The sequence below is a fragment of the Aphelocoma coerulescens genome, chromosome 1 (genome assembly GCF_041296385.1).
Source record: "Aphelocoma coerulescens isolate FSJ_1873_10779 chromosome 1, UR_Acoe_1.0, whole genome shotgun sequence".
Classification (NCBI taxonomy): domain Eukaryota; kingdom Metazoa; phylum Chordata; class Aves; order Passeriformes; family Corvidae; genus Aphelocoma; species Aphelocoma coerulescens.
Genome location: NC_091013.1, coordinates 39,384,130 through 39,405,402, shown reverse-complemented (window position 1 = coordinate 39,405,402; position 21,273 = coordinate 39,384,130). Strand labels below are relative to the sequence as shown.

The following is a 21,273-nucleotide window of genomic DNA, read 5'->3' as shown; positions in this document are numbered from 1 at the left end:
ATAGACAGTGGAGAAAAGCAAGGTGACTGGGGTTCAATAATTGTAAAACGATTCAGTGGCAGTACCTGGAGTGTTGGAGCATGCATAACTCTTCTAAAAGGGGATTCAAACATCATGGAAATGCAGGAGCATATCGTAACAATAATCATGACCCAGTCCAGGTAAGTAACCAAACCCAGCAAGTCACTGTGAACGATACATAAGGAAGTGCCATTATAGAAATGCCCAGAGCTCTGTGTACCTGTTTTGTGCCTACACTACAGTTAAGTGCTTTCCTATGAAAAATAAATTAAGTTGTGTCAAAGATTTCAGTATTTCAGAAACATGTAGGAAACTAGAGGAGTTACATGCAAGTGAAGAAGAAAAGTTTGATTAAAAAATTCTCTTCCTGTTCATCCTTCTCCCCAGACAACTCCATAGTAAGAAAAACATTTTTTGGGGGGGGGGGGGAAAAAAAGACATACACATGTGCATGCACATTTACACACATCCATGCATGTGTGCACACACACTTATACTGCAGGCTTATGTGATCAAGCAAAGTTACTTTTGCAGTGCTTACTAAAGCTGATGGTATTTGGTATTTTTCACAGCTCCAGTAACAGGATCTGTTTTAGAACTATAAAAAGAAGAAAAGATACAGTCATTTACATTTTATTTTTGTCTGCATTATAATTATACCATGCATCCGTCAACTCAAAGTAATTTCTGTCCAAAATCAAGGCTCCATTTTATCTTGTCTTTATTTTAAATGTCTGTATAAGTTTCACTTAATTCTATGCAATTTCAGTCATATTATCAACATAGATAGTATCACTTTAACTCATTGCATACCTGTAATTCCCCTAAGATTCTTTGAACTGACAGCTTTTTGGGTCTTGAATTTGTAAACAAGGACTTAATCTTGTAATTTTCTTGGGAATAAGGGGGATAACCTGCTTTATTTTATGTACCAAATTTTATGTACCAAAATGCTCTTCACATTTACTTCAAAACCTCTTGGACCATGGATGGATGAGGCTCTGAGCAACCTGGACTAGTGAAAGCTGTCCCTGTCCAAGGCAGAGGGGTTGGAACTAGGTGATCCTTAAGGCCCCTTGCAACTCAAACCACTCAATGCCTCTGTGATCCTATGATATCCCCAGTTAAAATACACACACACACACACACACACACACACACACACACACACACACACACACACACACTCTCTCTCTCTCTCTCACAAAAAATCCTTCCACAAACTTTGTCTTTTATTATTTCTTTAATCTTTTTCTGATTAATATTTTTAGATTCTCTGTATCTGAATTTTCCCATGTAATTGCTGTCCTCCACCTACCATAGCCAAACACCACTAGGCAGTCAAGGAGTGAGAACAACTCTGTAAGTAACACGCACGTATCTAGGTGACATGAGTTAAGTTCCTGCTGCAGCAATTATTTATCAATTTCATACAAAGCAGAATGACTGCTGTGGGAGAAGCTACAAGAATACTTTCCAAGAAGCTTCCCCTGGCCCACTGGTTATAGGCACTTTTACTTATCTTCCAACTCCTGTAGGAAATCATGCCAAGACAGGATCTGCAGTGACATATCCTATATTTCATTGGAGGGCTCTAGCCATCAGGATGTGAAATTGCCAATACTTCCTTTCTGAGCTTAAAGTGAAAAATGGACTGAACACACTTGAGGAATTACCACCAGACAGATTTCATGGTTATGAATTACAGGAATGCACAAGACATACAAGGAGAACAAGAACCAGAGGCCAGGTTCATCCACTTAACACCAGTAAGTACACAGAACATACTGGATTAGGTGCCCTTCCACTGAATCCACTGACTTTTGCTTCTTAGACTCATGCCTCTCCCTACATTGTACATAGCAGCATTCCTCAACCTTTTTTACTAGAAGAAAATATGTATCCTGTAATTTTGAAAAAGGTATCTAAAATATCTTACTTGGTAAGCTAGATGAGACAACAAATAAAGCAGGTAGGATAAGTAAACGAAAAAAAAGAAGACTGTTTAAGAAAATCAGTTTATTCTTATAATTGCAAATATTTTATTTAAACTGCTTTAATATAAATATCCTGTTACCACTGGGCACTCCACAATGCTAAGAGGCAATCCACTTACTAAGTGGATTTGATTGACTGTTTGTGTGTTTTGTTTTTCTGTTTTAATTTGCAACTGCTTCATGGACCAGTGCACCACAATCAAGTTGCATAGAAAAGTGGGGATGTAACTCAAGGACATGTCTCTACAAAGGTGGCAGAACCTTAAATACACGTATTGTTAAAACTGAGTATCTAACCATCCTGCTACGCTAATTATAAGTAATTTGTTGAAGGGCACAGAGAAAATCAGTGGTAAAGCAGCTGCTGAAACCAGTCCTTCGAAATGCCAAGCTCATAGCCTTGAGCTATCTTACACCGTCTCTTTGCAAGATGACATGCATTAACCTTTTAAAATCAGGGCGCCAGCAAGAGACAGAGGTTTAAAAGAAGAGCTGTGAGATGATTTTGTATCAAGCTGCTTGTACATGGATCTCTATCTGCCACACTCACATATACCTACAGCTTACTTGCTGAGTCCTCCGGGTTTTCATCAGGTTTAAGCTTTTCTCCTTTTATCTCCCACAGCTGAACACCTCCCCATCCCATTCTGGGTCCCTAATTACAGGCTAGAGAGTATTTGGGTGAGCATAGGTGCAATTCATTTCTCTTCACCTTCTGTTCTATGAGTAACTGTTGGTGTATAAAAATTTCTCACCTTATGATGAGGAACAGGAAGAGAATAGCAAGCTGATTCCCAAAGGTCTAAAAGTGGGAAACGTTGGCCTTTCCTCTCAGCTCATGCCTGCAGTTTCCCCACAGTACTGTCCACCTCAGCATCACAGACTGCTCAACCACATCTGCCCTTACACAGCATTTTATTGCTTCCTTTCCTCCAACAGCAAGACTACACCACAGTCAAGTGGCTGCCAGCTTGTCTGGTGACCACACTATAAGCAGTTTTCCTTGTAAATGAAAATCAAGTTAGAACTTGATTTCTAAGGACATGGAAGTAAACACCCATTGGAGCCTATGTTGCTATGAAATGAACTTACGCATTAAAGCGAGCCCGTACCACCACTCGGCAGAAGTTCCTGAATCTGTGCTCACGGCCAACTATGAAAAGGGGTTTATCGAAATACGGGTGGTTCTCTCGCAGCTCCTCCTCCTGGACTTTCCTTTTGAAAAAACAAATTATTAAGTGTTACACATTATGCCTGGCAAAACTATCCCTTACACTTTGTTCCTTTTTTCATGTTGACTCTTAATACTTTTAACTTCATACAGAGAGTAGTTAATACAGAAAATATGCACTCAGACTTTTGATTTTTAAATACCTTTTCATTTCAGCTTGTTCCTTTTTTTCTTGGATCATCTTTATCTCACTGTCTTCTCTCTGTGCATTTCTGTATCTCACTGTGTTGGAGTGCTAGAAGCAAAATGATTCCTTTTAATCGAGGTCTGAGGGTTGTTGTTTTTTAATGTTTCAGATGAAAGCAAGATATGGTATTTTACATAGAAATATTCAAATGAAAGATCTTTATTTCCAAATGTAATGCACATCAACTCAGTCAAGCATATTGCACAGTATTTTCTATCTACAGCACAAGGCTCCTTATTTTCATCAAGGTTAATTTCAGTTCTAATTTCATGCTTGAGGCTCCAGCCAATCTAACGTTTAACTTAAAAAACAGAGGTCCTGTAAGTCCAGCCAATCTCTCTGAACTGGAATGAATACCATCAAAGTTACTAGGGGCAAAGACTGGGAAAGAAAAGGCTTTACACACTCTTTCAGCTTCTCAAGCCTGCTGCATGGCTGCCAGCCTGAGAGGCATGCAGATCGTACAGGTAGTGACTGCTGCGTGCAGGGCTGAGGGAGAGGGAGGGAGTGAGGCAGGATGCTGTCTGAGCTCATGGAGTGGAGGGAACAATCAGCACTACTGTTCTGAGTTATGTGAGTCTTTGAAGCACCCCTGGTGGGGTAATGCTGGGTGTTATCCTTACTATTGTATACTAGCAAAGCCACATCTGCTTTAGTTACCTTTAAAGACTGAGATAGTTTGGAAATGGGGTGACTAATATTGCCCCTTGAATTTTCATTGTCACAGAGATCCACAAAATATCATATGAATTTGCAGAAATGAAAATGCACTTAACTACATGAAATTATACCACAGTGAAGTCCTTGATTACTGTTCTCCCTTTTAGTCTTTGTCGCTTTGTCTGACAGTTCTGCTGCTTGGAAAATATTGCTAAACTTCCATCAGAAATTTTGAAGTGCTATTTTGCCAGCCTGAATGATTTGTCTAATTTCAGAGTAACGCTTTTTAAGGTGTCCTGGGTAGCAATTGTTGTGTTCCTAATGCAGTGTCTACAGATTCAGTGAATCTATCTCAGCAAGCATTCCAAAACCAGTAAGTCTATCAGTGAAATAACCATATCAATTATTTTGAGGATAATTCTAAAGCAGTTACAGCATTTGTCTTATGACTTCCTTTCAAGATTTCAAAAGACAAATTGCAAGCAAGTTCATAAATAGAAATTAGTCTTACACAAGCATTTATTTGATAGTACCTATTCTTATTTCTTATATTTTCAAATTGAAACCAGCATTTCTATGAGGACTTACGTCTTGAGTCAATGTTTCAAGAGATTTTCCTCTGCTGATTCGCTGGCTGTTTGAACCATGTCTCAGTGACCTGAAACAATCATAATCAATTTAACAATACATCTCAAGATGAAATTTTGACCTTTATAAGATGACCATTATTAAGCACTGCTCTTCAGCCACTCAATATCTCAAATTCTTATCATTTTTCTCTTGCTAACATCAGAAGCTTATATGTTCTTCAATTGTTTTCAATCTGGTCTAACATAAGCCAATTTCTGTCCTTCTGATCTTTAAATTGATAGCTTTGTAGTTGGCAAAGGAAATGACATTTGAAATAAAAAGGCATTTTTTCCATTTATACAGTACAATGAATTTCATTATGGTTACAAGGAAGATGTAGAATTCAGTTCTTGGTACAAGCAAGTAGTTTTGGCTTTACACACGTTAGGGATTGCTCAAATTCCATTCCTTTTGTCACCTTTATTTTAAGAATATTTTAAAACCATCCCTTCTGTCCATTTTTACCTGCGTTCTTGTCGTATATGATGCTGGACACTAAGTATTGACCTTTCCTTTGCTGGCTGCCCCTCAAATGATCCGCTCAGCATGCGTTGTCTAGTGCAGGCCCTACGAAGAAATGTAAAGATGATGACACAGAGTTTTCAGTATAAATGATAATTTCAGAGGTAGCACATTCAGAGAAATCATCTTGGCTTTGTGGGGAGCAAGGACTTCAAGAGCAATAGAGAATAACAATACAAGAGCAATGGACTTTCCAGGAAAATATGTCCAAGCAATGGACCCCCGCTCTGCAACACAACTGGTCATCCAATGAACCTTCTCCATGCCTTAGCAAGAGCCATCTATGACTTTTGTTCAGTTTGCTGTAGAATTTTTCATCCCTCAAGACTTCACTAAGTGTGAAAGGGGTCAAGCAATGCACTAACCATCAGTAAAACCAGTTTCTCAGCAATAAAGAAGGGAACAGAACAAGTACAACAGCAATTTTAGTCCCTTTTAGGGCTGCGCACACATACTTATGACTTACAACATAACTTGGAGTGTTCAAAATAACTGGAACCATATATGGTATGAAATGAAGAGATGCACATTGCTGATATTCTGTAATACGAAGTGTCTGCTCTCTGAGAATGCATTCAACTTGCAGCATTTTGTTGTGTGGGTTTTCTCACTTGTTTGCTCATGGTTCATTTTGTTTTTTTGCTTAATTTTGGGAAACACATTTTACACATTTTGGCAGAAATGAGTATTTGTTGGCCAGTAAGTGTGCCACAGCTGAACAGAGCATGCGTATCTTTATCTCAATGGCTACAATGAAATTGATTTGCTTAAGAAAAGAAAAGGTTTCCAATAAAAGAGCTCACTCAGATCCCTCTGATGGCTGAGAAATGGAATTTCAACATTGGAAACATATTTTAACTTTCCAGAATGATTCAATTTGAAGTTTACACTGTGCACTCCTTATTGCTCATTTTGTGTTATGACACCATTTAGAGAAACACAAGACCCAGCTGGTAATATTCCATACTTTTTATTGAACTGAATCTTCATTTTTTCTGAAAAGATGAAAAAAACTATACACTCTTTGTGTAACCACTCTATTTGCCAGTCTACTGTAAGGCTTAGATAAATGCCTTGACAGCATGGAATGATCATGCTTGATGGTAGAAGGTGTCCATGGCATGTTCTTTCCCCACTGTGGCTTTGTTTTTCACTCTTCTCCACTTTTTTCTTCATCTTTTGGATTTAAACACATAAATGATACAAGTAGCAATCCAAAGGGATATCTGGAACAAAAATGAGAACCTTAAAATGCTTGTCAGTGTCACCACTGCCAATCAGATTAGCATGCTAGAAAAATACATTGTGCTACACTTGTTATAGAAAGCATTAGATTACACTACACTGCACTAAAGCATCATGACATATAAGAAAATTACTGTATGTCTTATAAAACACAGCTCATCTTAGATAAATCATGGACATTTTAATACCAAAGGATTTTAAGCATTATACTGTGGAGGATGATACCACATAACACTGTCAGAAAGCAACTGAGATATTTGAATACCTTTGCAATTTTTCATTGAAAAAAAGGCGAAAAAGAAAACAATTACATCCTAAAAATAGATCCTATCTAACTCCATTTAAATTAAAATCCAGTTTTTCCCAGTAGAGACAATGAAAAGTTCTGGGGTCTGCCTTCTGTATAGAGGCTTTTTGGTGTGGCAAAGAGGGTAACTTATTTCTTTTTCCCCCTGTAGATATAAACTATTATGCTCTGCTTTTAACAGCTAAAGATTATTTTCTTGACATCAAAAAGTAACTTGTTCATAAACTTTTCATGTTCTTGTACATAGAAACTTGAATTCCAAGTTGCATAAACACTTAGTGTCCATAATAAAAGAGAACTTTAAAGGCTCAAGCAATAAATTCTTTACCTGAATAATGAACAAGATAGCTTATTTGATTATTAATAATATTATGAAATAGACATAGTCATATACTATGGGCATACTATGGCAGAATGGGCATGCATAAAGAGTAACACCTGTAGAAAGGCTTAGTATTGTTTATGAGCTCTAGGCTAGATTCCTAAATCTGTATTTAGCATTTATATCCATTGCCTCATTTTCAATACCTCTGGAAGCCTGCAGCTCTTCTGAAGTCAACAGAGAAATAATGAAATACTAGTTGTTTAGCAGAGAGATCAGAAACTTTTATCAAGTAACTCCAAAGAGACTTTTTTGTATTTCCAGAGAAAAAGATGTTGTGCTGAAAAGGCCTTGTCTACTTTTGACAGCCTCTCTCCTGGCATTCTCCACTTCATGGGAATTAGTGCCATGGGAATTAATCTTCCTTGTATGAACTCTTAGTAAAAGCCATGCTTAGTTATCCTTTTGACTCAGAATCTGGATATTTTTCAGCTGCTTAGACACCTAGAGTTGCAGATCTTTGGGGACGTTTGAAAAAGACGGCAGGTGCCATGAATTTTTCCGAACTGCAGAATTGCCACTTGTAAAGTCTGCAGTAGGGTTTATGTTCTCACTGTAGACATGTACACGTATGTGCTTACTCTCAGTGCCTGCCTGTGAGCCACGTGTGCAGGCCTTTAGCCAACTCATGGCCAATGGAGATGTAGGACTCAATTAAATTGGTTGGACAGAGGTGGCCAGCACCACCTGCCATGCCTTCGAGTATTTTGCCTTGCTGCAGCAGGTTACAATACACCTATAAACTTCTATATTACCTGCCATCTTCCAGAGGATGTTTTGGACATCCTCCGGCATCTCACACATTACTGTATGTCCATATGTGAACAAATTCATTGAATGCTTGGTCAGTTAATTTAATTAATGATGTTTGGAAGGTATTAAACTAACCATAAAGTGGGCATCTAAAGACAAAGCAGTCAGCTAAAGATCTCACTGGGCTCCATTACCTTTACTGATTAGAGCTCTGTCAACTAGATGGTAGAGTTCATCCCTTAGCTCACAGGCAGATTTGGCTGCCTGGAGTTGAATCCCAAACCAGGCACAATCAGTGTGCCACAGTGTTAAAAAATCAGTCCTATGTGGTTTGAAAATTGGAGTTTAAAAAAAATGCTTTTCTTGCCTTGATACATTTTTATGTAACTGTAGCTGGTCAAAATCTTTTGACCTTTCTTCAAACAACAGAGGCACAATTACCCTTTTTAGCTAAAATTGCCCTTTTCATCTTCCTATACCACCCCTCTGAAATATTAGATAGGTTCACTTTCACTTGTGGAGGAATAAGGAAGGTATGAAACAAAGGAGAAAAGAAATATGTCAAGCTTCTGGACTTTGTACTCACCTTGCAGAACTCTGAACACCATTCAACAGCTGCAAACCACATGTTCCAAACCTGCCTTGAAAAGTGAAAATGTAATCAAGTATCCTGAAAGAGAAAATGCAATTTGTTAGGTTACCAGAAAGCCAGGTGAAGATCACACAGAACAAGACAATACTGCAATACCACATAGTTTGTACCACATAGTTTGTATTACCTGCAACCAATTAGGAGGTCCACATTTCTGAAGTCCTTCAAACTATTTCATGCTTTGGAGTTCCTGAAAAATAAGTTGTGAACAGAGTGTTCACGTAACATTCTTTGACCAAATGTAAAATGTTAAAGGTTTTGATCAATACTTCAAAACACCATACCTTTAATGAATATTCGGAGATCTCTTGCAGAGGGTAAGCATGTGGCGCACACTTGGATTTTTAAGTCAGGCATCCTTTCCACAACAAGTGTTTACTCATCCTGCATTCCAGTATAACACTGATTTGGTTTTTTTTTCTGTATTATTTTAATGAGTGAGTATTTATGTAGTAACGGTAGCAACTGCATATATTGCTATGTACTTTTGTTCTCCCTGAAACGTGCTCACACTGAAGCCTCAGTAGTGTGGTGCACTTCAGTGTAGTTATCAGCCTCATTCAGCACTGTTGTCACTCTCTATGACTCTCTATCCTTACTAAATCTTTCTATGCTCTCATTATAATTCCATCTAACTTGGAATATATAGCTAAATGTGACAGCCTAAGATTCACAGGGAATCCACTTGAGAGGCACTGTAGAGTTTCTTTCATTCGTTTATAAATTTAATTTAATAAGGCACTTTTTGAATAGCAAGCACAATGCACATTTTCACCACAGCTACACTACTGTTCTTTGGGGGAAAAATATACTATTTTTTAAAGAAATCTGAATCTGTCTGGTGAAATAAAATGGTTTATTAATGCAACTTGGCTAAGTCAGTTTTTTTCTTTTCCATCTTTTTTCTTGTTTCCTTCCATATATCTCTAAAGCAAAAAAACCAATCACTTATTTTCTTTAGTGACTGCTCAGGCAGTTGAGCTATGGCAGGAGACTTACTTTCCTTTAGCAATTTTTATTCTTGATTGTCATTCTTGCCTTGCTGTTTAAGCTTCTCCTCTCGCAGGAGTATAATAACAATTTTTATTGGATTGTAGAAGAATCAATAAAAGCAATGCAGAAGAAGAAACCCCAAGTGGGCATCCAGTCTACCACCTCTCTCAAAATGGGATCAATTCCATACCTGCAGTTTTGGAGACTCCATAGCCCAATAACTGCACAATTGTGCTTTTCGGTGATCCATAACATGGTGTTCATTTGGCACAAACCCCATAAAACAGAGTAACTTCTTACGTATGGACATGTGAATTCCAGCATTTCTTTTTGTTTGTCTTCGCATCAGGCATGTGAAATTCAGTCATGGCATACATTCGTAGAGATTGAGGAAGGCGGTGACTAAGTCTGGATTTTGCACTGGATGACAACAATCATCAATGGAACTTACCTGGAACATTTGTTATGAGAAATGCATGGGGTCAAACCCTCAAAGTTACAAAGAAAGAAATCATACTCTTAAGAGAGAAAACATAAAATATATGCCAAGAAATTTGTTGCAAGTGATTCAGAACTGACTAATACAAGTCAGTTATTTAACACAGGCAAATTTCTAATAGAGGGTACCAAAGGTATATCTTCTAGGATCATAGAATCAGAGAATCATTTAGGTTGGAAAATATCTTTGCTCATCCTCTGTACTAGTGTTCAGAGAGACTTTTATTTAGAGATAAATTTATAGCTTTCCTAGAAATCACTGTATTTTGCAGAAATACTTGTATGAACAAAGTCTGAATTATCTTCTAACATATTAACAAACTAGAATAGGATACTTAATTCAAGCAATTCTTTCTTCCCTCTCTCCCTTCCTCCCTCCCCACCCTCCCCCATGGCAGTCTCAGTTTCAAACAAAAGATAAATGCATTGCATTCAGTTAGTTGTTTATGAAACTGAACATTCCACTTAAGCATGAGTTATGCTACTCCCTCAGGCCCAGGAAACACATCAGACAAATCTTGTCTAGAACAGTGAAAATCCTATTGCACACCTCTAGCATCAGTTTACAATTTGATTATAGCATCAGCTGTAATGAACAGCAAATAAAAAGCTGCCCATTAAAAAAAAAAACAGTTTCCCAAACTGTCACAATACATATTTTATATATATGCCTTGTAGAGATATTCAAAAGGTGTCTGGATGTGGTGCTGGGCCACTTGTTCTGGGTGATCCTGCTTGAGCAGGAAGGTTGGACCAGATGACCTCCAGAGTTCCCTTCTAATCTCAACCATTCTCTGATTCTGTGAAGCACGGTTTAATGGAGACCAGAATCAGGTTTTGCACTATCGACACTTTGATTATATTTTGGACTATGTGAGACTACTTTTAATTTGCTCATTTTCCCCACCATTCTGTGCTGTTTACAACTTATCCTCATCACTGGAGAGAATGAAATGATTTATACTCAACATTTTGACTGGACCTGCTCTACTCTCTCTACTTCAGAAAGCCAGTGGGACTAATAAAGGACTAGACCCCATTTGTAGATAATGATCGAGCAAGGAATGAGGGTCAGAAGAACCACAGGCACAAAACTTGCTTTTAAGAGGAAAAGCAGTGCTCACAGCAGTGCAGAGTGAGAGAAAAGTGTGAAGCACTGAAGATATACAGGAGAAAGTAAATTTGCTAGAAGTGGTTATTGCTGCTGAGGGAAATGCATTGTAATTTTCAGAAAGGAATGCAGCCATTTGCAATTCAGAGGCACTATTAAATGGGATCTTGTTTTGAAAAAGTTGTTCTAACTGTCTCTAACTCACTTTTACTTTATTTCATTTTTCATGGTTGAAGACCTCACCTCAGATTGGATTTATGTGAAGAGTTAAGGCCTTCATGCTCTGACACTGGCAGTGTCAGATGCAAAGCACTGATCAAAGTACCAGGACAGTAGTTGCTACATGCTTGACTTGGTTCCCATGCCTAATTGCACAAAGACCTAAAGGAGGCAAGGTGAAGGTTGGTTTCTAAACAAGGATGGTTAGAAATGAGATACTTCCCTAGGGGTGCAGCAAGAAAGCTGCCGGAAAACAAAGAGACCCAAGACATCAGTTTTGCTGCATAATGTAACACCAGATGAGCAGGTGAGACACCCAGGACTGAGTGCATAATCTGTCTCTCTTGGTGGTCAAGGGCTATTGATGTCCTTCTTCTTCCTCTTGGGGAAGAAGATGTCAAGCTGCAGTTCAGCATATAAAAGGGAAAAATGAGGTTTGGATAGAGAAGGATGCACAAGAGAGACATGAAGGTACCTATGTGTAATGCACAGTCCTTCTATACAGTTGGTTATATTGAAACATTCACAATTTGATTAAAAAATAATTTGGCAAGGTTTAAAAAGTGTGGGAGGGGAAAGGTCAGAGGTGGATTTAGGTTAGAACAGACTTAAAATACCCTTTCAGCATAGCAATTTTATCAAGTTGAAGTTGCCCATGGGCAGCTTTACCTACACAGAGGTATTGCCTTGGATAAATGCTTCTTATTTCAGGTAGACAAAAATTAAAATGATGCTAGAAGCAATCTTTTCAGAAGTGACATTCTGAGTTATCTCTTATTGTTTTTGGCATAAATGCTGTTTCTTCTTTTGTCAGATACTCTGAGCAGCTGAGAGTCACCTAATTTTATGAAGGAGTTTACAGCATTTACAACTAAAGCAAAAATAAGAACAAAAATCTCTCATGTTGAGAGTTTGAATTTTCCTGTTTGCAAAACTCCCCATAATCAACAGTGGGAACACTGGTAGTGCTCAGGATCAGTCAGCCCATCACTGGCAATGGTCTCTATCAGTTTGCCCACCAGATATGCCATGAACAGTTTTCTTATGCTGGAACAGATGCATTGCAAGTGTCACAAATCAGAGCTTATGTAACAATTTTGAGGCAATAACAAAGAACAACAAACAGTATTTGTACTTTTTCTCAGGAGGACAGTAAGACTCTTTGTAAATGACTTACAAGCAGCTCAAGAAAGCACTAAAGGACATGTGATCCATGTTTTTCTTACTTGACAGAAGTTCTCTCCTTTTCTCTGTTTCTCAAAGTTCATTGCTGATGATCCAGGAAATAGATTAGAAAATTCAGTAAATGTAGATTAAATTAACAGAGTAAATAGATAGTTAAAAATAAGATATGAGATCAGTAAATGAAAACTTTATTCTTCTGCCTCTGAAACTCTTCTTCAGAGGAACTCAGGTGAATTGATGAGAAGTCCTTTTACACACAAGACTTTGGCAGAAGCCATGATCTGAAGGACCAAGTGGAATCCAGCAGGATTGAAACTGGCAGGACTGATTTCTGGTTTTGTCCTTGTAACTCTGAGAACTTAGTGAAGTTCAATGGTTTGCCTGGATTATCCTCCCACTGTTTCAGACTGCTCCTGAAAAGGCGAAAGTTCTGTGCAGATGGCAGAATTCTGAATTTCAGCTTCCAGGATTTAATTTTTTTCTCCTATCTAAGAAAGAATGGAGCTCTTACAATATCAGGGTTTTTAAAAAAAATATTTAAATATATAAAAGTAGGGTTTTTTCTTTTGTCTACATTTTTTTCTCTGCAGTACAGTGTATGAAACACACCAAAAACCCTGACATTTGTGTAACCCTGGAGGCATCAATAACATTTCACAGTTGTCATATAACACAGAATTTCATTACAAATGTTTTACTGAAATGCTGTGAGGATGCCCATATCTAAACCTGCATTTTTAGAAGTATTTTGCTTAATCTATCTGTAACAGTAATTCCTGTAAAATCAAGGCACACAACTGAAAGAAATGCTTAAAAATAGTGCACTAAATTTTGTTACGACTGAATACTTATGGTATTGTATTTACATTTATCACTGATATTTTTACAATGAGTATTCATTTGAATCAGTGATTTTTTATGTTGACATTACATGGGTTTAAAGACAAAAAGTTTTACGTTAATTTTTGAAGTTCTCCCTGTGCTGTATTCTTATAGAGCATTAAAAAGAACCAGAGCTGTAAAACTTCTCAAATGGTATTCAAGAAACTTGAAAATTCAGAACTCACACTGAACCCCTAGTTCACTGCTCCTCATAAAACATTGCCTTACTTAATCTGTACATTTCAGATCAGTTATTCCTGTTGATACTGTGTATTTGCCTGGGACCTCTCATTGACAAAATGCTAATATAAATATAAAAAGAAGTGACCTATACATTGTTTGCATTAATAATTCACCTTATATTGAGAACAGTCATTCTAATGCAAAACCAACAGTGGCATGAAAAACTGCAGCACGGAGTTACCTATGTGACAACTTCAGAAATGAGTCTTGGAGACTGAGGCTTGCATTATTCACTTACAGTGCTGAGTACTTACTTGATATGGCATACCAAAAGGATGGATCATTATTAAAACATTCAGGAAATCCTTCTACAGAAGTCATAGTTCTGAAATCTTCACTGTCCATTTCGTACATGGAATATGATTAGCTGTAGTCTATGTTTTCTAGTGCACAATCCCTGCAAATGTTTATGTGCAGACATTTGCAAGAACCAGGCTGGAATTCTTTAGGCAAAATAACACCCCTTATGAAGAGACATGTTTTGGTTAATTTAGAAAGAAGAAGTGAAAAGAGCTGAAACATGATCTTTCTGCATGACACAATTCAAATACATACTGAAGAAGTACAATCCCTCTCTTTTTGCTGTTCAAGCATATAAAATAGCCAAAGAGCAATTTATCTTTAATGATGAAGGCAACAGATGTACTACAAAGGGATACATTATTATGAATATTACACATCCAGTCACATTCGTGATAAACAAGGCTGTGAGAAATCAGATGACAGTCAAAAAAGTATCAAATCACATCTGACACTTACCTTAGAATTTTATTGATTGCTGTCTCTTTTTCCAGAAGGTTTCTTGCTCTGATGCTGAAAACAGATTTACGGAGCTATAAAATTAAGAAAAAGACAGCATACTTTTTAATTGTCTTAAAATATAGCGTGTGTATCTGACAGACCAATTAAATCTTATGATGCTGAGTGCATGAAAATGATGGTGGAAAAAACCCAAAATGCTTATGTACATCTTTTGGCCTTCCAATCCTAATTCTTAGGTAGTTCCATGTAGAAAGAAGCAGATAGTTTTGTTGGCTAGCACAAATTTCATTTATTACACATTTCTTTTCTTCTCCAATTGGCCAAATCACACCATTTTGCTACTCCTTCTCCACTTTGGATTTTGACTAGGCTGGATCACACTCTGGAGATGCCTTGATTGTAAAAAAGAGCCAGCTAACAAAGCTTAGATGTGTCATTTCAATGTCTTTTTCTTCCCACAGATGCAGAGAAAAAATGTGGTGAGCAAAATATGCTTATGCTTGCCTCTGGTCATGAACAGGGTTTCAGGAATCTTCTTGTGAACAGGACTTCCTGAATGTAAAATGAAAGGACTGAGATACATGAAAAAATAAGCAAGTGATTAACAAACATAGCAAATCAAGGAGCAAACCACAGCTGAAGAATTTAGCTCAGGAATTGCACCTGTGATGAACAGAAAGCCTCTGGCACACTGTAAGACTTAAATCTGTCAACTGTTTGGAGATTGTTATCTTGAAGAAAATGGTTGAGAGAGATTTGGAAAACTCTTAGCAATCTGTGTCCTGGTTTTGATCAATCTGAAATGGAATCTTTAAGCACATTTCTTTAAATGTTCTTTAAATTTTCTAAAACACTAGCTCAAATCTAGTCATTTGACAAATAATTTTGCTAGAAATTCTCTCAAGACTCCTATTGACTCTGGGTCACAGTAAGATCTTACTTTTTAGACAAACAGAAGCCTAGAAAATACCTTAAAAACTTGTTAATTATAGTGGCTGTACTTAATAAAATGGATACTGCTTTTTAAACCACAATTGTAACAGCAAGCTACAATCCCTTTCCTACCCCTTGCCTTTTCAAGTGTGGCCCCTTTAACCTTTCTCATGTCCTAGCCCATCTCTGTACAGCCTGCAGAAGTAATAACATGGATGATTTGGAAACACCCCTGTTTTGAGAATCTGGGGGTTCCTTAACAACCTGCAACTTGAAAACAGAAATGAGGTATGCAACACTTCAGAATGTAGTTTGGAAAAAAAAAGTATTGGAATTTCAGTTAAGGTTACAGAAATTGTAATAAACTTGTTGAATATTTGAATATGAACAAGAAAAAATTCCATTGCCTGGATATGTTTAATATAAAAATAAAGTGAAAATCATAGTATGAGATACACCTGTTGAGGAATACATCCAGTGCAGGCAGCTGGGTGTGCAGCAGCAGTGTGAGCTGCAGGTTGAGCTCTGGGGGTGCAGGAGCCTGAGCCCAAGGCAAGAGGCTGTGAACTGATGACCCTTTGGCTAACAAAGGACACAGGGACCTGTGGCACTCAAAGACATGGCAGGAGCTGATGACCCCAGACTTTAGCTTGCTTAGACTGTGAGTGTATAAATGCCCGGGGTGCCTTTGCTTGGGGTCTCTCCGTGGAGGCACCAAGCTCGAGCTGCTCTTTTGTTATTCAGTTATTGTAGCAAGATTAAATTATTTTAAGGATCTGAATGTCTGAGACTGCTGTGGGAAACCTGGGGTGGAGCTGATGAGGGAACCTGGTATGACTGTGTAAATGTGGGGTGTGTAGCTGTGAAGGGGCCTTGGGGTCAGCTCAGGTGATAGAAGAGTGACTACTAGAGGGGCTCCTGGATGGTCAGACAGGGAAGTAACATACCATTATAATAAATATACTGTAGGTATAAATATGTCATATATTGAAACATATTTGTGTAGGTTTTAACTCATTTGCAGTATCTTGACACAGGTTTAGTGAATTTATCAGCATTGTACTTTATTATGGATTTAGATATAACTGATGATGCTGAAAGCAATGGCAACTCTTTCACATATTTTCTTTTCCTAATGTCAATGAAATTAATGTCAGTGGAATCCTGTGTAACCTTTTCTCCCTTAGCAGAATTGCAGAAAGAAGCTTCTAAACCACAGGAGCACCTATTTTACAAGATGTCAGAGCTAATAATTTTTTTAGGGCTCAGGGTTATGGGAATAATGAGGGTGGAAACTCCTAAGTTTTGTTTCAGTTCTTTTTTCCTTTTAAAAAGAAATGCTTTAGAATAATTGCAACTACATGAAACATCAGAGAGAAAAAAAGTGTGCTGCCTAGTAATGTGTTATGTCCATTTATTTCTAATAACAATTCTTGTTAACATCTTAGAAATTGAAAATATTTCAAACATAGGAAACATTAATTTTCTACCAAATTTCTAGTTCTTGCTCATCTGACTTCAGTAAAAAAAGCTGAGTCATACAAATTTTCCTGAAATTTTCTACAGCTCCTTATCTGTCGTAGACCACTTCTTTTCAGTGTTTAAATTAGGTGACAAAACACCTTGGCATTAAAGGTTGTGGCTCAAGCAAGGAAACTCACCCAGGTCATCAACAAGGAAGCATGCCCTGGGAAAACAGGAATGAGGAGTCTGTGAATTTCCAAAGACTCCAAGTCACTTAGTGCTGCCACAAGCCAAATGTTAAACTACCTAATGCCAGCAAGAAGAAGAATATCTAAAGAAAAGGTGCTGGCAGATCTAGGACAAGGGCTACTTACACACTACCAGGGACTGCTGAACCCTTGCTCTAGGCAGCAAGACTAACAAAGGAGACAGTGGTGTATGTTTTGCATAAAAACACTACTAAATCCCTTTGCTGCCCCAGCTGGAAATGGTTTGATCCCCTGTGCTTGATGCCTTCAATGAATACCGTAGTTGTCTGCTGGGGCTGTGCAAGAACAGTGCTGTACTGTGGTATTTGGCTGTCACAGAGCCAGAGGTGCATCAGCCAGAGAGATGAAGGGAAGCTGTAGAAGGAGGGCATGGCTGGAGCCACTGAGATGGGAGAGAAAAGATTGTGTTCTGTTTGCATTTTCAAAGCTGTTCATGAATTTTATTTAGTGATGCTTGAACAAATAAATAAGGATTATAGACTCACAGGATATGCTGAGTTGGAACGGACCCAGAAGGATCATGAAGTCCAACTCCTGGCCCTGAACAAGACACCCCAAGAGTCACACCAGGTGCCTCAGAGTACTGCCCAAATGCTTCCTGAACTCTGTCAGGCTGGTGCTGTGCCCACTTTCCCGGGGAGCCTGTTCCAGTGCCCAACCACTCCCTGGGTGAAGAACCATTTCCTAATACTCAATCCAAACCTCCCCTGACACAACTTCAGATGGTTCCCTTGGGTCCTGTCACTGGTCACCACAGAGAAGAGATCACTGCTTGCCCCTCCCCTCCCCCTCATGAGGAAGTTGTAGACTTTGATGAGGTTTTCTCTCACTCTCTTCTTTTCCAGGCAGAAGAGATCGAGTGACCTCAGCTGCTCCTCAAATGGTTCCCCTCCATGCCTAAGGAGTCATAGTAATGGAGAAAGGTATCAGAACAGGGTGTTGCATCACATTATTTATGCAGAGTACATTTACTTTTCCTTCACTTAGTTGCAGGACTAGCTGTGAAACTTGCAGCCGAGACAGGACATCCTTGGGCACTGACCTTGGTCTAAGCATCCCCAATGAAACTGTAGCTTAGGTGAAGTTCGGAAGGTTTTTTACAATCCTGTCTGTGTCTGGACTGTGATGGAATTTAGGTTGCAGCCAGGTAACCATTCTTTAATCCAGGAATACATAGGCGTGTATGAGATTCTAGAGTTTGGTGCCTAGGGATCTCAGTGGTCCAAAATGGAATTCACAAAACAACCTAGGCACTTCAAGGATTATGACTTTTGAAGATAATGGTCCTCCTGTCTCTTTAGGAATCAGGAGTCCTTCCTTCAGCAGAACACTGGTGAATTTATCATGAGTTCTTTCAGAAGAAGCAATACAGGAAAATATTTTTAGATAAGAACAATTGATCCATTTCTTGTATTTAAAGGAGTCGGTAGTCAGTCAAGTAACAACACACATATGTCAATATGCATGCTGAAGAAAATCAAACATTACTATAGATTTTTAGAATAGAATTTTTAGAATCCTTATTTCTATATCAGATAAATGAACTAAACTACTTCCCATTTAATTTTCCAAATTTGTATAGCACACCAGGCAAATGCAATGGGAGTGTACAAACAGAAAATGGGGCTGATGATCAGTGTTTTGTTTAATAATGTCTGGATGCCTCATGCTGGTGTAGAATGACACTGGCAATTAAAACTTGTGATACCTGCCGAGTTCTTGAATGTTGCAGAGGAAATTACAAGCAGTGTTAACATACAAAAGACATTACTCAATCAGACAATGTGAAATTAAATAAGTACAGTACACTCTACTGAGGTTATTTTAGGGTATATCTGTTTAGCCTGCTGGGTTTTTTTATTACAGATTGCACTGTACTGTGAGAACACCCTCAGTGCATCTTTATTAGCGTTTATTTATTAATTTATTTACTTCTCTAAGCCACCTATAAGTACACTCAATGCAGAAATCACAGTGCCATACAGCTTTCTGCTACAGAACATTGGTTTTTAGCATATGACAATGTCCGAAATCAACTAATAGCATCTGATTACTCTAAAATATGTTTTCAGCAACACACTTTAAAAAATTCTTGCACATTACTTTAAACTGCTGTGGCAGGTCAGCAAATTCCCAGTAGTATTTCCTGGATGAAAAGGTTTTAGAAGGAAAATACCTGCTGCTACTAAATCATGAATAAAGCTTGTGTCTTGGTTCCCATATTTCTTTGAGCTTATTTACACAGATATGACCACGAATTAGGAAATCTGCAGGTAGTGCTTCTCTTCCACAAGTGTTGACACTCTGCTGCTGATGGCAGGACAGACTTCAGGCAGACAAAATAAGTCAGTTCAGTCAGAGTGAACTTGGTCTAAATGCTACAGCCCATGAAATCCCATTTGCCGACAAGGACAAAGCAACTGTTGTAAAATAAGCTAAACCGCAGAACATTGTTGCTCTGCAAGTGCCACCCGCTGCTTTGAAAAGGTACTGCAGACATTTTCAACAATGTTTATTTAATAGAGTATTTAAAAGATCCAGACTTTCTACCCTGGAAAAAGAAAATCCTTGGCATAAGATTAAAAGCAAAGCAACACAGGAAAATACCTTTGAGAAGTGTCAGGAAATGACTGTGGACCAGACCTACACACTAGATGTACTGGCACAGCACTGCTGACTTCAGGGGGATCTGTGCCAATTTACACCAGCTAAGATATGGCTGAGTGGTTTTAAGTTTTGAGGAATGCTGTATATTTTGGTTTACTAAGGTTTGACGTATTTTTCTAGCAACATGTTTGCGTGCCCAGACTCCAGCAAATGCTACATAAAGCAATAATTTTCAACTTGAATTTGATAAAGAATTGATGCTATCAACAGGTAAAATTTGTGGTGATGTAGTGTATTATTTTTGCATCAGACTACTTCAGAGTTGGCAGAAGAGACAAGTGTTGGTGGGTGTTCAGGAACACAAAGTGAGACAAGATCATAAATAAATAAATAATGAAATACAAATATCTGAAATGTTTGCTTGACAGTACAAAAAAAAAAAGAAGTGCATGTAATCCATTTTCCTAAGGCAATTTCTTAAGTGTTATATTAAAATTAGGAATTTTAGCTTAGTGCTGTTAATAATGCTCTTATAGGCAACTGCAGGACCATATGGGAGTAGTCTGCTGTGCCATGCCAGAAATTCCAAGGAAGGGAAAAAAAAACATCCAAAGCTTCTGTTACAGTTTAGAATTTGTTGTATGCCAATGGATGGTTTATGCAGACTTGCAGAATGAACAGATTGTTAGGTATTATATTGTTATTCAAACATCTACAGCTTCTAGGGAAAATATGAAGAATCAGTACAATAAGCAATATATCAGAATAATTTTTAAGAAAGAGCAAGGAAATACTTGGGAAGAATCTGTTCAAAGCTTGAGAATTCCATAAAACATAGGATATTCCTGGCCCACAGGAGTTTGCTGTATAGCCTCTCAAATGCAAATTCAACAACATTCTGCCTATGCCTCTTTGGTTTGAAGAGACTGGACTCTTTCAAAATGAATGTGACAAAAGTCATATGAAGAGTGATGGAAGGCCAGACTGCAAGTTTTTGGCAGATATCTAACAAAATGTTTACAAACATTTAAGCAGGTTAAGTGACTAAATCCTATAGGTAGTGGGGAATTTCTTAAGCTCTTTTGAAAACTTTGCAAAAAGGCTGCAATTACGAGAGAGTGCTAGAGATCAGTAATCCATTTCCCTCTCTCAAAGTAGAAGTATTTTCATTTGGACTAAGAAAATCTGGCCCTTTGTGAGGTTGTCCTATGTAAGAAATCGGCTCACTACACAGTAGAGAAAGTGATCTAGCATTAGATAAGTGCCACAAGGACTCAAAGGCTGTCCCTTTGGATCAGATGTCTAGAATGAGAAGTGGGCATAATCTCCTTAACTCTTGGGAGTCATTGACCTGAAATAGCCTTGATTTATTTTGTAGCTCTTGATTGCTGCCTCTCTCTTAAGGAAGGTAAAGTTCTTCTAATTAGCTGACTACTGGTCTGGAAAATCTACATGTCTTTTCATAACCAAGAACCTTTTTCAATTAAGTCTGAGATCATAGACAAGGCTAATATTAGCAC

General features: G+C 38.0%; 1 protein-coding gene across 2 annotated transcripts in view; it reads right to left on the bottom strand.

Annotated features, from left to right (window-relative positions):
• The window catches only part of NALCN (sodium leak channel, non-selective), a 229,631-nt gene that overhangs the window by 29,337 nt on the left and 179,021 nt on the right, over window positions 1-21,273 (bottom strand). For both annotated transcript variants that reach the window (XM_069007795.1, XM_069007806.1), the window contains 7 exons: window positions 14,478-14,551; window positions 5,192-5,293; window positions 4,685-4,754; window positions 3,393-3,484; window positions 3,111-3,233; window positions 563-619; window positions 66-186 (listed from right to left, as the gene is read on the bottom strand). In XM_069007795.1, the coding sequence (XP_068863896.1) occupies window positions 66-186; window positions 563-619; window positions 3,111-3,233; window positions 3,393-3,484; window positions 4,685-4,754; window positions 5,192-5,293; window positions 14,478-14,551 (639 nt within the window). The remainder of the gene's footprint in view (window positions 1-65; window positions 187-562; window positions 620-3,110; window positions 3,234-3,392; window positions 3,485-4,684; window positions 4,755-5,191; window positions 5,294-14,477; window positions 14,552-21,273) is intronic.